Source organism: Neophocaena asiaeorientalis, unplaced genomic scaffold (assembly GCF_003031525.2).
Source record: "Neophocaena asiaeorientalis asiaeorientalis breed wild unplaced genomic scaffold, Neophocaena_asiaeorientalis_V1.1 scaffold332, whole genome shotgun sequence".
In the NCBI taxonomy this organism is placed as follows: Eukaryota; Metazoa; Chordata; class Mammalia; order Artiodactyla; family Phocoenidae; genus Neophocaena; species Neophocaena asiaeorientalis.
Window position 1 is genome coordinate 3,111,576 of NW_020173111.1, and position 14,993 is coordinate 3,126,568.

The window sequence follows — 14,993 nt, forward strand, 5'->3', positions numbered from 1 at the left end:
GGCAATGTAAATTGATACAGCCACTATGGAGAACAATATGGAGGTTCCTTAAAAAACTAAAAATAGAATTACCATATGACCCAGCAATCCGACTACTGGGCATATATCCAAAGAAAAGCATAATTCAAAAAGACACATGTACCCGAACATTCATTGCAGCACTATTTACAATAGCCAGGTCATGGAAGCAACCTAAATGTCCATTGACGAATGGATAAAGAGCATGTGGTACATATATATAATGGAATATTACTCAGCCATAAAAAGGAACGAAATTGGGTCATTTGTAGAGACATGGATGGACCTAGAGACTGTCATACAAAGTGAAGTATGTCAGAAAGAGACAAACAAATATCATATATTAGCACATGTATGTGGAATGTAGAAAAATGGTACAGATGAACTGGTTTGCAAAGCAGAAATAGAGACACAGATGAAGAGAACAAATGTATGGACCCCAAGGGGGGAAAGGGGGTGGTGGTGGTGGGATGAATTAGGAGATTGGGATTGACATATATACAGTAATATGTATAATATAGGTAACTAATAAGAACTTGCTGTACAAAAAAAATAAATTAAAAAAAAATAAAGGAAACCTCTCACGGGAGGCCACTCTGGGTCTGCTTGTAGAGCCACTTCCCTAGTGATCCACGTCCTGATCCTACTTAGGACCATTTTATATCCTAGTCACTGTTCCCTAAATTGCATCTCAACCAGCATCTTCTAGGATCATGAAATCCTAGTTTCTTTAGACAACCAGGATTCTTCCAGCAGGCTCTGCCTGTAAGAGGAAAGACCTCAGCTGTAAGTCATGGATCACCAGCTATCAGAGGGATTCAAAAGAGTTGGTGCAATCAGCTACTGTACCAATTTACAAATTACGGTCAAATTACCTTGGGAAAAACATGTCTTTGATTGTTGAAAAAGATTTCACTTTCAACTTATATATGAATGTGCAGTCATGAGTATAATGGCATGACTATTCGAACTCATGGCATCCTTTCTGAATCACAGAGCTGAATTTTGCCTCGCAAGATCCTGATATATTTCCAAAATTCCTTTGAGATAGATCCAACTTAATTGCAATGAGAAAGAAAACGGGCTTCCAGTCCCTATATTTCAGGAGGGTATCGTTTGAATTTGATTTGACTGGTTTCTGATATCTTTGGTTTGTAATGCCTAAGGGTCTTTCTTTGAAACATCTTTGAAAGAATCAAAACACTTAAGAAAAACCACTCTCTAAAGTCTAGGAGGCTTTGAAAATATTGCCTATTACTATTTTATTAATTAAACTCTTTCAAAATATTGGAATAAAATCAGTTTTGCGAAGTAGAAAACATTTGGCTAAGGCATAATGTAGAGCTCAGAAATCTTTAAGAAAGAGTTTGTCAATTGGGATGCTGAAAATAAGAGAATAATGGTATTTTAGAGATCCACATTTATCGACCAGGAAATGTAGCCACATGTGTTATTAAGAGAAAAAAAACCCATAAAAATGTGTGTATAAAGTGGCACCATTTTGGTTAAAAATAAAGGAAAAAATAAGGTAACAATTTACTTAGCTTTAGGAGGTGGCATCATGGCTAATTTTTCTCCATATCAACTGAAATTTCCAATAAAATTGTATGACTTTTAAAATTAAAAGAAAACAAGACTCCTATTTATTTTTAAGGGAAAATGGACAATTGTGGAGCCATTTACAAAATCTTACAAATGTTTTTCATTTCATGATTTTTAATAGCAGAAATTATTTTATTTCTATATAAATCCCTAAGTGCTTCTAATACATACAAAAGTAAGAGCTCAAGAATTAGTTCTAGTTGTTTTTTCAAGTTAGAACACAGACGGACTCATTGGACAGTTTCTTAGGAAGTTGGACCAGAGCATTAAGGTCTAGGTAGAAAAGAAATTTCATTTCATTGAATAATGTTTTGTTTGGCATGATTTTTATACTTTATTTTTAATCTTTTTAATCACATGCATGTGTTATTTTCAATTGCCTACATGCACATTTAAGTTTCTTTGTTTTCTAGATTCTAATACAAAACTAGAATTGTATTTGGTATGTCAGGTGGGTTGGAGAGAAGTAATTTAGGGTCCAAGAGGATGTCAAAGCTACCACTTATAGTGACAGAGACAGTACTTGTGGACATTTATTTTAAATATTTGGAATTTGGCATATAAATATGTGACTGAAGACTGTTTCCAGTAAAACATGGGTATATGTTAGGAAATGCATTAGACAGAAGCTTCCCGAGGGTTTCAAAGTGAGTTTTGTCAAAGATTTGGAAGTAGGAAATCATGGATGGAACCCTTTCCCAGGAAAATAATGGTGTTCAAAGGGACCCAGGGCTTGGTACAGAAATAGAGATGGATTGACAAGTCTGTGGAGGGACTAGCTAGATTGTAGACTGTAACAAAAACAAAGGTACACAGGTGCATGCCTCTTCAAAGAGGTTACCTGTATGTAGGATTCACTTTCTCTTCCTTCCTTCTTGCAGTGAGCTGCTTAATGCATCCTTCTGGGTGGTTACCTAGTTGCACTACAGTGTCCACCCTCTAAAGGTGAATGTGACATAGGGCAGGAGATGTCTCTGCTGTAGAAGGATGTGTAAGACTACAGACATGCTTTCCAGGCCATTGGCTGGAGGCATTGAGTGAGTGTGGATTAAAGTACTTGGGGGGGGGCGGGTGGGGAAGGGGAGATTGTTCTTCCTTTGATCCTCACACACTGAGGCCATCAACTCTGCTCTTCTGATGGAGGAATAGTTTACAGTTTTACCTGCCTGTAAGGCCAGAGCAAAGAGAGGGGAGGAAAGATGGGCACCCAGGAATAAAACCATAGTTTTGCCTACTGTGGGCTAGGATTGCAGAGCTGTAATTAGAGTATTCAGTTACAGCTTGCTTCCATCATACTTACAGACTCAGTGGAATTGTTTTATCAATACTCTGGCCTGCTCCTGCGGCCAGAATGCATTATACACTTACACATCTCACTGCTGTTGATGGCAGAGACACTTAGGACCAAAGGTTCACATGAGACATATATTTTATATGTGTCCTTGAACAAAGGAAAGGAAAACTTTGCAAGATGATTCACAGAGGTTAATCTATCCATTTACAGCCAAGCAGACTGCTCCCTTAATTTCTACAATATTATAATAAAATCATGGCTGGTTTAGTCGAAAACCTTGACAAATCAGTGAGTTTCTTTAATCTCAGTAAAGCATAATGATCTCTCTAAGCCCATTAAATAATGATCCTGATCCTAATGTTGACTTTATTCAGTAGAAAGAAGCAATTTCTCTCATTTAAAAATCATTTGAACAGGGTGACAAGGGAAGTGAGTTTTGGGTTTTGAATTTGTGTTTGGTTTAATAAGACTCTCTGGGCACCATAACTGGAATAAGAAGCGTCCCATTTTCAAGCGGCATGCCACTAAGTATGTTGCTCCTTAAATTCGTCGTGTCTTTTGTAATTGTCTTATTCTGCAGGGAAATGCCACTTGGGACCTAATTTCTTTTCCCTAGTCCTCACTTTTGTCGTTTGCTCTCAAAGTGTACTGAGTTTGCCCCCACCTGGAAGAAATATTTGCTATCTTAGAACACTAGCACTTTCTTTTCACCTTTTATGTGATACTAATTCCTCCCTATATTTTGTATTTAACTTAATGCGTTTCTATTATGCACAAAAACAGGAAAACAGAAAGATAGACTAATGCACACATAAATGTAGAATGTGGATAGTTTTACCATCATGCTGCTCAATGAGAAGGGACCTGACTCAGGTATTCAGCTCTGATGAGCAGAGCTGTGCACACAAAACCATGCATATTATACTCAATGAAAACATGCCATTTTGCATATGCTCACTGACGTAACCCCTTGCATAAGAGGACCCACCACTGTATTTAAATGTCTTTATCTATCCTACTAGACCATAAACTCCCTGACGGGAAGGGCCATGTCAGAGTATCTTGGTTTTCCCTGCAGCATCGAACACACTATCTTCTTTGCACATAGTAGATGTTTAGTAAATTAAGTAATAGTAATATATACCACATCGTCTTTATACAATGGACTATTACTCAGCCATAAAAAAAGAATGAAATAATGCCATTGGCAGCAACATGGATGGACCTAGAGATGATCATACTAAGTGAAGCAAGTCAGAAAGAGAAAGACAAATACCATATGATATCACTTATATGTGGAATCTAAAACAGTGATACAAATGAACTTATTTACAAAGAGAAACAGACTCACAGACATAGAAGACAAACTTATAGTTACCAAAGGAGAAGGGAATGGAAGAAGGATAAATTAGGAGTTTGGGATTAGCAGATACAAACTACTATATATAAAATAGATAAACAACAAGGACCTATTGTATAACACAGGGAACTATATTCAGTATTCTGTAATAAACTATAAAGGTATATATATATATATATATTATGAATTACTTTGCTGTACACCTGAAACTAACGTAACATTGTAAATCAACTATATTTCAATTTTAAAATAATAAAAAATTTAAAATAAAATTAAGATTAAATAATAAGAAGAAAGTCACATCATGGTTCAAAAGTGTCCCATATAAACAGGTCAATTCTATTCCAAAAACTGATGTCTTATTTTAGTGTTCCTGGCACTAGAATATCAGAATGTTTAGGTAATTAAGCTCAGAAGTCAGGGGAAGAGAATGGAGTAATCTGTTTCCTGTATGGTGGACCCTATTACCCACCTTATTTGCCTCTGTTTGCTAAGTGTCTGAAGGCTGCAGCCCTTTGCATAAGTACAGACACTGTTCTGTTCTGTATAAAATGGTTCCATCCTTTTTCCAAAGATGCTTCAAAGTGGAGGTCATTTCAGATTTTAATGGTTTGGATTCTTTTCCTCAAAATGAGCACTCTTGTCTTTGGCCTCTGCTTTCTAGCAGGATTTGTCTTTTGCCTTTTTTTTTTTTTTTTCCACACATGTAAGTTAGGCTGCAGGGCTATTGCATTGTAGCATCCTTGCTTCATTGTAATGGTCAGTCACAGGACATCAGTGCGAAAGGAAATACTGAAGAAATGATTGGGTTTCCTTGTTAGTTTGGTTTTATAAGCATACATGTAGCAAAGAATTTATCATTGCTGTCCTTCAACTACCTCCTTTGATCAACATAATGCAGAGAACTAGGAAATCCAATAATAAGAGCAGACATTTGGCAGTCATTCAACAGTTTAGGGATGTACAAAAAAATCGAAATACAGATGCCTGGAGGCAGCCTTGGGTCCAGCAGACTTCCAGGAAGCCTGCAAATCACTCTTTCCTTCCTGCAGGCCACCTTCTCTCCGTGCTCTGAGCTCAGATGACAGCCGCAGAATATTCTTAAGCCTAAGTAGAAAGAGGGGGGATTTATGGAAGGGCGATTCTTAAACATCTTCAGCTGTTAAATATGAGTGGAACTTCAGTGAAACCTGTGATTCCTAGACAAAGTGTTCACTTCTGTTTAAAAGTCATATTTGACTCACATCTGGATTGTCTTTGAAAGAAGTTGGGTGTTAACATCAAGCCATCTGTGTTTCAAGTGGGCTTTTATGACAGTCATTCTGCAGAAATATGAAATGTCGTGTGAGATTACACTCTGAGAGCGAGTCTCACTCGGCTCATGCCACCACACATCTGAACCAGGAATTCTGGTTTGTATCATTTCCCCCACATAAAGAACCATCCAAAGTTGGTAAATATGTAAGCAGTTTACATAGAGAATTTAAGGATCCAGTTGCAACACAGAAGTATAAAATTAACTGTTAAAGATGATAAAGATGATACCAAAGGGGAAATGTGGGGGAGGGATAAATTAGGCATTTGGGATTAACCTACACACACTAATATATATAAAGTAGATAACCAATAAGGACCTACTGTATAGCACAGGGAACTCTACTCTATATTCTGTAATAACCTATATGGGAAAAGAATCTGAAAGAGAATGGGTATATGTATATGTATGACTGAATCACTTTGCTATACACCTGAAACTAGCACAACATTGTAAATCAGCTATACTCCAATGTAAAATAAAAATTAAATTTTAAAAAAGATGATAAAGAGACTTTTAACAAAATTCAAATGAATTGTCACACGGGTCCAGCTGAATGGCAAAGGTCACAGAGAAGCTGCCTACAGATAGCACTGAAGAAACAAAAACAAAACGCTCTGGCAGTACCATTGTTTGTAGAACTCTGTCATAATTTCTTAATATATATATATTTTCTTATTTTTATAAAGTCACCAGGCTTATAGTGCAATAAAAATAACAAAACTTTAAATTAACACACCAAGTTTAAAGCATTTCGGGAAAGTATTGATTAGCTCTGCCAATGGAGTGAGTGCATTTGGTGAATGACCTAATTAGCATGGAGATGGTTCTTTCTTGCTGCTCTCTGCTTCCCGCTAATTGCAGAACTGCTGGCCTTATCCCTCTGACAAGGAAGGAAAACAAGTACAAGGGTGTGTGGAGAAAACAGTGACATTCAGTTTTCATTCATTTGAACCTTGCTGCCAAGCTTAATTATGTAATTGAGGGAGACCAATGGCCTTTCAGTCACTGGGGCTGGTGTTTCCAATGGATCCCATTTTATGGAGGATTTTAGCAGTTACCATAAAGCATTATTAGCTGGAGCTGAACTAATCTCCCTACCCTGCCTCTCACCAGATGTAGGTACAGAGGTTTTTGTTCCCAGGCTTGATGATTTGTAGTTAAGGAAAGCAAATTGAAACCAAATTGGAGTTGCTTTATTCCTTCGTAAAGGCATCATTATTCTCTAGGGGCAGCTTCGTATTTAATTTTGTTCCTTTCTGATTGCGATGTAGTATATGCTGTCACATAAGAGTCAAGAATGCAATGTTTCCAGAATTGTGGTGTTTTTTTGCGGGGGGCGGTGCTTGAGACATTTTACCTCTGCTTGTTCATTTTAATTGGTGAAAGTAAGTTTGTATGAAAAACACAGAACTCAGTGAAACGTTGATTCTTTATTTATAACTTTGCTTCCCAGGAGCCTTCAGGAGAGGAGATATTTTGTACTTAGGGGCCTCTCTCCTTGCTGGCATGATGGCTCTTTGGAAAGACACTCTTCTCGAAGTTCACCCATAACTTCCCCAATTCAGACAAGGCTCAGGGTGTCTCCTGCCCTCACAAGGATTTCTTCTGTTTGGATTGGAGTTCAGCCCTGGAGAACAGCATCTTGATTTTGTAATATCCTGTGTGATGTGTGTAGTGGAAAAAATGGAGGAAGCCACACTGTGATAGAGGCCGAGAGTCATGAAATCCTTGGTGGCGTCACTGGGTGGCAACGTGGCTAAGCCAGAGCCGTGGCTGCTTGGCATTTATATTGTTCTTTAGAGTCAAAATGTATTAACAGACATTTTTATTAGTTAATCTCCACTGTAGTCCCATGAAGTAACTTAGCATCTTTTAAACATGGTTTCAATTAATTTCGACAAATGTTTATTAAGCTCAGGCTATGTCCCAGAAACAAAGATATACAAAGAAATAACACCTGGTAATTGAGACTGCTCTTTTTTTCTTCCTTCCAGTTACAATGGGCCAAGGGCAAAGTCCCTCTTTTAGCAAAGGACAGCACTTCATTCATGTTCTAGAACCCCTCACACTTCCACCTTCTCAGGAACATTGCCCTATAAATTATCCCCTTCTCTGCCTGAAGCTTTAACCTCTTGACTTCTGCTTGATCTTTCTTACCAACATTCAAAAGTGCCAAGAACAGTATCTATCTCATAATAGGGGCAACAGATAAATACTTGTTGAATAACTTGAATGAATATTCAGCAGTACTGTACCCTGGCTTCACACTGAAACCAGCCGGGGAATAGACACACACGTGTGTGTGCAAACACCTTGGCCACGTTCCCAAAGACACTGATTTCATTTTCCTGGGGGTGAGAAGTGAGCATTGGTCATTCTTTTAGCTCCCAAAGTGCATCTAGCATGCAGCTAAGGTTGAAAACCATAGCATCTCCTATCTTACAACCAACGAGCACAAATAGCTCCTTTGACCTCATATCCCCCTCGAGCTAAAGCTGGCTATTAATTCTCCTTGCCAGCAGCATAATGGCAAAGCAGACTGTAAACACTCTCTTTACCTCCCTTAGTCTTGCTCTTCAACTACTCAAGCAGACTTCAGTCGCCCCCACTGGCCTGTAGCCAAGCATGAAAAGAAGTCCATGATATACACTACTGTATATAAAATAAACAACAAAGACCTATCTATAGCACAGGGAACTATACATCACAGTGTCTTGTAATGGCCTATAATGGAAAAGAATCTGAAGCTGTACACCTGAAACTAACACAATATTATAAATCAACTCTAGTTAAATAAAGAAGTCCACGCTCCTGAAACATTGGGTCTCTCAAGCTCCCATCTTGCTCTCACTCTCAGTGGCATTTGACACCGTCAGTCTCTCTGTCCTGCTTGGGAAGCTTTCTTACCTTGGCTATGAGACATCTTATTCCCTTCGTATTTCCTTCTTTCCCTCGGATTCTCCTTCAGCCTCCTTTGCAATCTCATTTTCCTGTCTGACGCTTCAGTGGTGAAGTTCAGCTCCAAACCTGGGCTCTTTGTTTCTACTTACACCAGGCACTTTTGTCTTTTTCTGTTTCTGTAAATCATATCTTCGTGCTGTTGATCTCCTAGTTTATATTTCCAATCTTATTCCCTTTTCTGAGCACCAGCCTAATATATCCAGCTGCTTTTTGACATTTTTACTTATATGTCTCACAGGCATTTGTGGCTCACCATGCCTCAAACCAGTATTTTAATTTTCCCTCTCCCCTGTTTGTTCCTCCTCCCAGCTCCCCATTTCTATAGATCACATCTCCACCCACCCATTGGCTTATGCTGAAAAAGCTGTAGTAATCCTTGTCGCCTGTATCTCCCCTACTCCCACCCAGTCCATCCATCACTGGGTCCTGTTAATTCTGCCTCCAGAATGTAACTCAGACCATCCATTGCATCCTGTCCATTTCATGGCCAGCTGTCATTTGTTCAGATTGCTGGAATAGCCCCTAAGTTATCTCCCTGATTCCACTCTTGCTACCTGCCTCCCCCAAAACCAATACCATCTTTAAGACAAGCCAGCTAGAGTGATATTTTAAGAAATGCAGGTCATCCCATGCCACTGCTCCCTTAAAACTTTCAATAATGAACAATCAATCATCAGATTCTTTGGTATATGATCTCATTTACTTTCAGGGAAGGCATACCGATTTGTAATTATAGATTCATTTGTATGGTTATTTGTTTTATGTCCATCTTCCAACTCAACTATAAGCTGCGTAAGGGTGGGAACTGGGTTGTTTTTTCTTTTTTCACTACTCTATACCCTGTACCTGGCAAAATGCCTGACATAGAATTTCCTTATTGAGTGAAAGAATGAGCCTGCAAACAGATGAGGAAGACTGACCAAAGCATGAGGTGGGAGGGGTGCCTTGCCAAACCTCATGTAGCCCGTTCTGCTGAGAACTCAACCACTCCATGAATAAGTGTACTGACTGAATGAGCTGGGTTGAATTCTTTTATGGGATTGTTTTATTTCATGTGCTAAGCTCAGAGTCTAAGGGATTTTTAAGAATTGTGTCCTCTCTCTGGTGGGTTTCAGGGGCTTCTAGAAATAGTTTGCAAAATAAGATTATAAAGCAGTTCATAGTACAGTATATTTGGAAAGGGCGTGTGTGGACTTTGCTTCACATCCTGGCTCTACTGATTAAGCAGCTAGTGATTTGGGACCAGTCTTGTCACCTGGCCTAAGCTTCAGTTTCTCTATGTATGTACGTGAACAGGCATGAGGACAGTAGTACATGTATTATTATCATTTCATCAGGTGTCAACACATCACCCACTCAGGGCAGTTGCTGGAACATAGGAGATAAAGTCTGCATTTTAGTTTTATCTTCCTCTCCCTCTAACTCTACTTCTTGACTTATTTTGTTCTTTTTCCTCTTTTTCTTTCTGCTTTTTCCCTCATCTTACTCATCTTAGTGGGTGGTAATACTCATATTAGTCACATAGTTTGAATTTTGTGGGAAGAAAGGAATTAGCAATACTGACAGAGCAGGCTTCCTTTTGGATTCGAAATACAAATTTCCCAGTTTCTCTGCCCAGCTTTTCAAGAGCATTTGATGGTACACTGATGTGTAACAAGTTCATTTTAGGTTAACATGCTGGGAGGGAGAAAAAGAAGAAGAGATTCAAGGGGAGAAAATAAAAAAGTTAATTACAAGAAACAACTTGGTAATTGAACTCCCTTTCACTCTTTGGTTTATTTTAGTGGGGAGGGGGCATGGTCACAGTGCATGGTTAGTAGGTTTGCCTTAGCAGTTTCCCTCAAAACTTCTAAATGAGAAAAATATTGGAATACAGAGCAAATCCCTGCCTGACAGCTGAGGAGAGGAGCGGGATATGTATGGTGGGCACTGAGTGCCAAACACTCATTCTTGAGCATTTTTATTTTGAAATATCCTTGGCAGCTGAAATTACTGTTAGGCTAAGTCCTGAACTAATATCAGCTATTTTATGGGTATGCAAAATCCCCTTTTCATTTATTCTGTTTTACTGGCTGTTTCTTTGGCCTCACTCTGTACACACACACACACACACACACACACACACACACACACACAGGCACACAATCAGAGAACAGTATAGGCAACTCTTGTACCCTTTTCAGATTATACTTAAGTAACATACGTGACATGGGTCTTTGTTTCTTATTTTTAAAAGACGCTTGAATATTTCTCTATTTACTCACTCTTTATCACAGTTTCCTTAACAGTCAAATCGTTTATTTAGGATGTTATGTTTGAGAGAGACGAGGTCTGTAATGACTTAATACAAGCTTGGAAATCAACTGCAACTAGTTTCAAACCTCCCTGGACTCATTCACAACCTTCATTCGTTCATGTAGTCAACATGCATTTATTGAATGCCTACTGAATACCAGAAACTGTTGAGGTTGCTTGTACTAACTTCATGCTGGTTCTATCATGGCTTTTATTACCATCAGTTTTTTTTAGGTTTAGAAAATTAACTTTTGAGATAAACTTTTCTTTATTTTTCAGCATTTTGTGTTCCTCATTCTTGCAGCAAATCCACTGAAGAAAGAAGAACATGGTTAAATAATATATTACCTTACTCACCAAATTAGTCTAAATCAGCTTGCTGATTACATAGCCAATCTCAAAAGCAACCTCTAGAAAATAAGCGAGTTACTATTTTATGTTGAACGATATTGTGGTATCTTTCCTGACATGTTAAGGGCCATGGATTGAGGTCTATGGTTCAAGCAGGGTCATGAGTGCAAGTCTGACCACAAACACACATTCTATTGGTGTGACAGAGATGCAGCTCTTTGTGAGTACTAACCAGGGTCTTTGTGTTTTCACAGGGTATGGTTTTGTAGATTTTGACAGTCCGGCAGCTGCACAGAAAGCGGTAGCGTCTCTCAAGGCAAATGGCGTGCAGGCACAAATGGCCAAGGTAAGAATGGTGTTTCGATTCTGATTTTTTTTTCTTTTGTGATCATATATTTTTCCACTGCCATTAGCTGAATCGAATTGGAGTTTGCAACAATTTGGATTATGTTTACTTGTTAGGGAAAATAAGAAACCCCATGATAGACTTGGCTTGGAAGAATCTGGCTAGTTTATTTCATTAATTCTTTGTGTATATTTATTAATGTTCTCCTCTATTGTGGTAACCTCATTAGTGATTTAAAGGCACTTGTGAAGTGCTCTGTTTTACCCCAGACCAGAGCGTTGTGTGTATGCGCGTGTGTGTATCTGGGGCTTTCACCAGTAAACAGTTTTGGAAGAGTACAGTTCTCAGTAAGATGTCTTTGATAAACTACGCGTTGAAAACTCGCTCACTCTCATGCTGCGGAGAGCCAGTCGCTGAACGATGGGGTGGTCTAATCTGTGCAGGGAGATAAGTTTAACACAAGTGTATGTTGTCTGTATTGCTAGAATTTCACTTTGGCCTTTATAAATAGAGTTTTCTTAGATAATAATTTCCTAAATATTAATAATTTTCAATATGCTGTGATTGTTTTGTAAAACAAGTAGTCTGGAACTTTCTACCTGAAATTATAATGCATTTTTATATTCAAGAAAACAAATAAAATCATTTATAATAGGTTTGTATCCTGATTGCAGTGGTAAATACAAGAATCTACACATAGGATAAAAGTGACATGCACACATATTGTGCACACAATGTCAACTTCCTGGTTTTGATATTGTCCTAAAATTATGTAAGATATAACCTTTGAGGAAACTAGGTGGAGGGTACAGGGGATCTCTCTATACTGTCGTCCTGTAAATCTATGATTATTTCCAAATAAAAAGTTTAAAAAATTGGTTATAGCATAGGGATGCTTGGTACATATTTGTTTTAAAATAATGGTCATTTTGGACCATTAGTTATTCACATGCAACTTAAGTTTTCTGATTACTACCAGTGAATGTGTTGATCTTTGGATTCTCAAAAGTTAGGTAGAAAAGCCAATAGATCTTGAAATCCTGATCTAATGCTTTTATGCCATACGTATGTATATACTTACTCTTAACTATTCCCACAGAGAGCTGAGTTATATTGACTAAGTTGTCAAATTTTTGGTCATTTGGATTTTATTATCATTGCTAAAATTCTCTGATGACATTTTCCAATTTCAGCATCCAATAACTAGAGGTGGTATATTTGGTTTTCTTCATCTTCAGCTGTCTTCTAGCAAGCTGGTACCTCCCCTATCTGTTAACCTTTTGTTGTGGCTCACTTCCCATAGAGATTACTTTGGTGGACTCATTGCCCTTTATGACACCTTAATTGTTTTTCAAGGTGGGATAAATTAGAATTTAAAATCTTTCAGCTGTGTATTTCTTAGCATGATTGTGCCTGGAAGTTTTGAATTTGGTCATGAACTAAGATTGATGAAGTTAATCTTTGTAATTAATAAGGGAATTACATACATGTCTTGGTTTCAAGGTTGATTGACAAGAGTCAAGTTACTTGGTCACTTAAGTAGTGGCTTCTTACGCCCATCAAACAAGTGATAAAATTACAGTGGTTAGGTGTATGCAAGATATAAATTGAATTTCAACTGAAAGGCAGAACCTATTGACAAGAAAATGATGAAAAACATGCTCAAGAAAAACCCTTGTTATTGACATATCTTTGATCTAGTCTATGGATACACTGCCAAATTTTGGAAATTGCTAGACTGTGGCAGTTTAGAAATAATGATTACAGTCTGTATAATCTCCACTGTTTCAGATGTCCTCAGAACACACACACACACACACACACACACACACATATAGTGTTATTTGTTGGATAAAAACCACTTTTATCTTGCGTAAGAGGAAGAGAAAGTTGTCTTTGATTTTATAACTACTGAGGATCCATTGTGAATATCTTCCCTCTGTTTCTGAGCATTTTGGTACACAAGGAAATCTCTCTCTCTCTCTCTCTCTCTCTCTCTATTTTTCACATACACACACACACACCAACCACTGATATCTCATCTAGACAGAAAACTATCAAAGGGAAAATATTTTAAAGAGCTTCTAAAAAATCATTAATTATAGTCAGCATCTTGACCCTTCCCCATGCCCACTATACACAGTAAGGAGATTCCAACTGGGATGCTTAAAGGCACTTATTTTATTTCTGGAGTTGCTTACAGATCTCTACCTTATCAATTATGCTGTCTGTGGAGGAGATTCTTATTCCCTTTTTCCTCACTAATTTTGAATGTAAAGCCCAGAGCTGTAGATCTACATCTGCCTACTGGAAAACTTTCAGCAGTAAATGACTCTGTAATTGAACTACTGGAAGCAAGTAAATAGCCTTCCTTTGACAATGAAATGGAACAAGCTTGACCACCTGTATTAGTAGATTTCTCACTGCGCTATTGGATTTCATGGCCTTTTCCTCTTTGTCCTGGTGATAATTGTTTATTATCATATAAACCTGCAGTCTGCAAGGTGTGGGAAACTTGCACTACATTTTTTCCGTTTAAGTATCTACTGAATTGCCACCTGCATCCTTGTTCTTATCAATATCCTACTCTGCAGTCTGTGGGGCCAGATTTTAATGACTCCAGGATTTTCGAGCAAAAATGCCACAAATAACCGAGGTTCCCAATAGCAACCTGCAGCAAACATGAAATGCTCCAAGTGAATCACTTTATTTAGCTAACTTACTCCAATGTGTGCATATGAAAAATTCAACTGATTTGTCAACCAGGAGGAATTAATAAATCATCCAGTAAGTGGTAATTGATTAATAATGTATAACCATTAACACAGACCGACATTTTCTGTGTACTTGCTGTTCTGCCAGAAAGGGTTTTTAGGGATCAAAGGGTGTTTCTTTTAGGAGAGCAGATTTAAAATATTTTATTAATACATAGTGATTAAGAGCATAGGTTTGGAGGGAGATATACTTGGCCTTGAATCCTGGCTCTCATACCACCTGGCTTTGTGACCTTGTCTAACTTATTTAAATACCTCTGAAATTCTCCAATAATAATACTTAGTTTATAGGACTGCTGTGAAAATTAACTAAAAATAAACACAAAGAATTTAGTATAGTGTTTAGATTACAATTCAATACATGTTAATTATTCAATAAATATTGTTATGCATTAAATTCAAATTTGTTACTGAACTTTCTATAAATCCTGATATATGCTTTAAGTGTTACTTTATTTTAAAAGTTTTCTGAAAAATACAATCAATAGGATCAACGAACAAACATTTTTATTGCCAGGCACTGTGCTAGGTGTTGGAGAATCAACACTGAATAAAACTTCTTTCTTATTCTGGATTTTCAGCATATGATTTATCTCCTGGGACTGCTGCAGCTCTGGATTCAAAATATTGGTTGTTGCTACTCTTGCCAATTTTAGGGGATTTAAAAGATAGTC

The 14,993-nt window shown here is 37.7% G+C and overlaps 1 protein-coding gene across 4 annotated transcripts in view; it reads left to right on the forward strand.

Annotated features, from left to right (window-relative positions):
- RBMS3 (RNA binding motif single stranded interacting protein 3) overlaps positions 1-14,993 on the forward strand; it is a 699,814-nt gene that overhangs the window by 320,196 nt on the left and 364,625 nt on the right. For all 4 annotated transcript variants that reach the window (XM_024743510.1, XM_024743508.1, XM_024743509.1 and 1 more), the window contains exon 4: positions 11,454-11,545. In XM_024743510.1, coding sequence (XP_024599278.1) covers positions 11,454-11,545 — 92 coding nt within the window. The remainder of the gene's footprint in view (positions 1-11,453; positions 11,546-14,993) is intronic.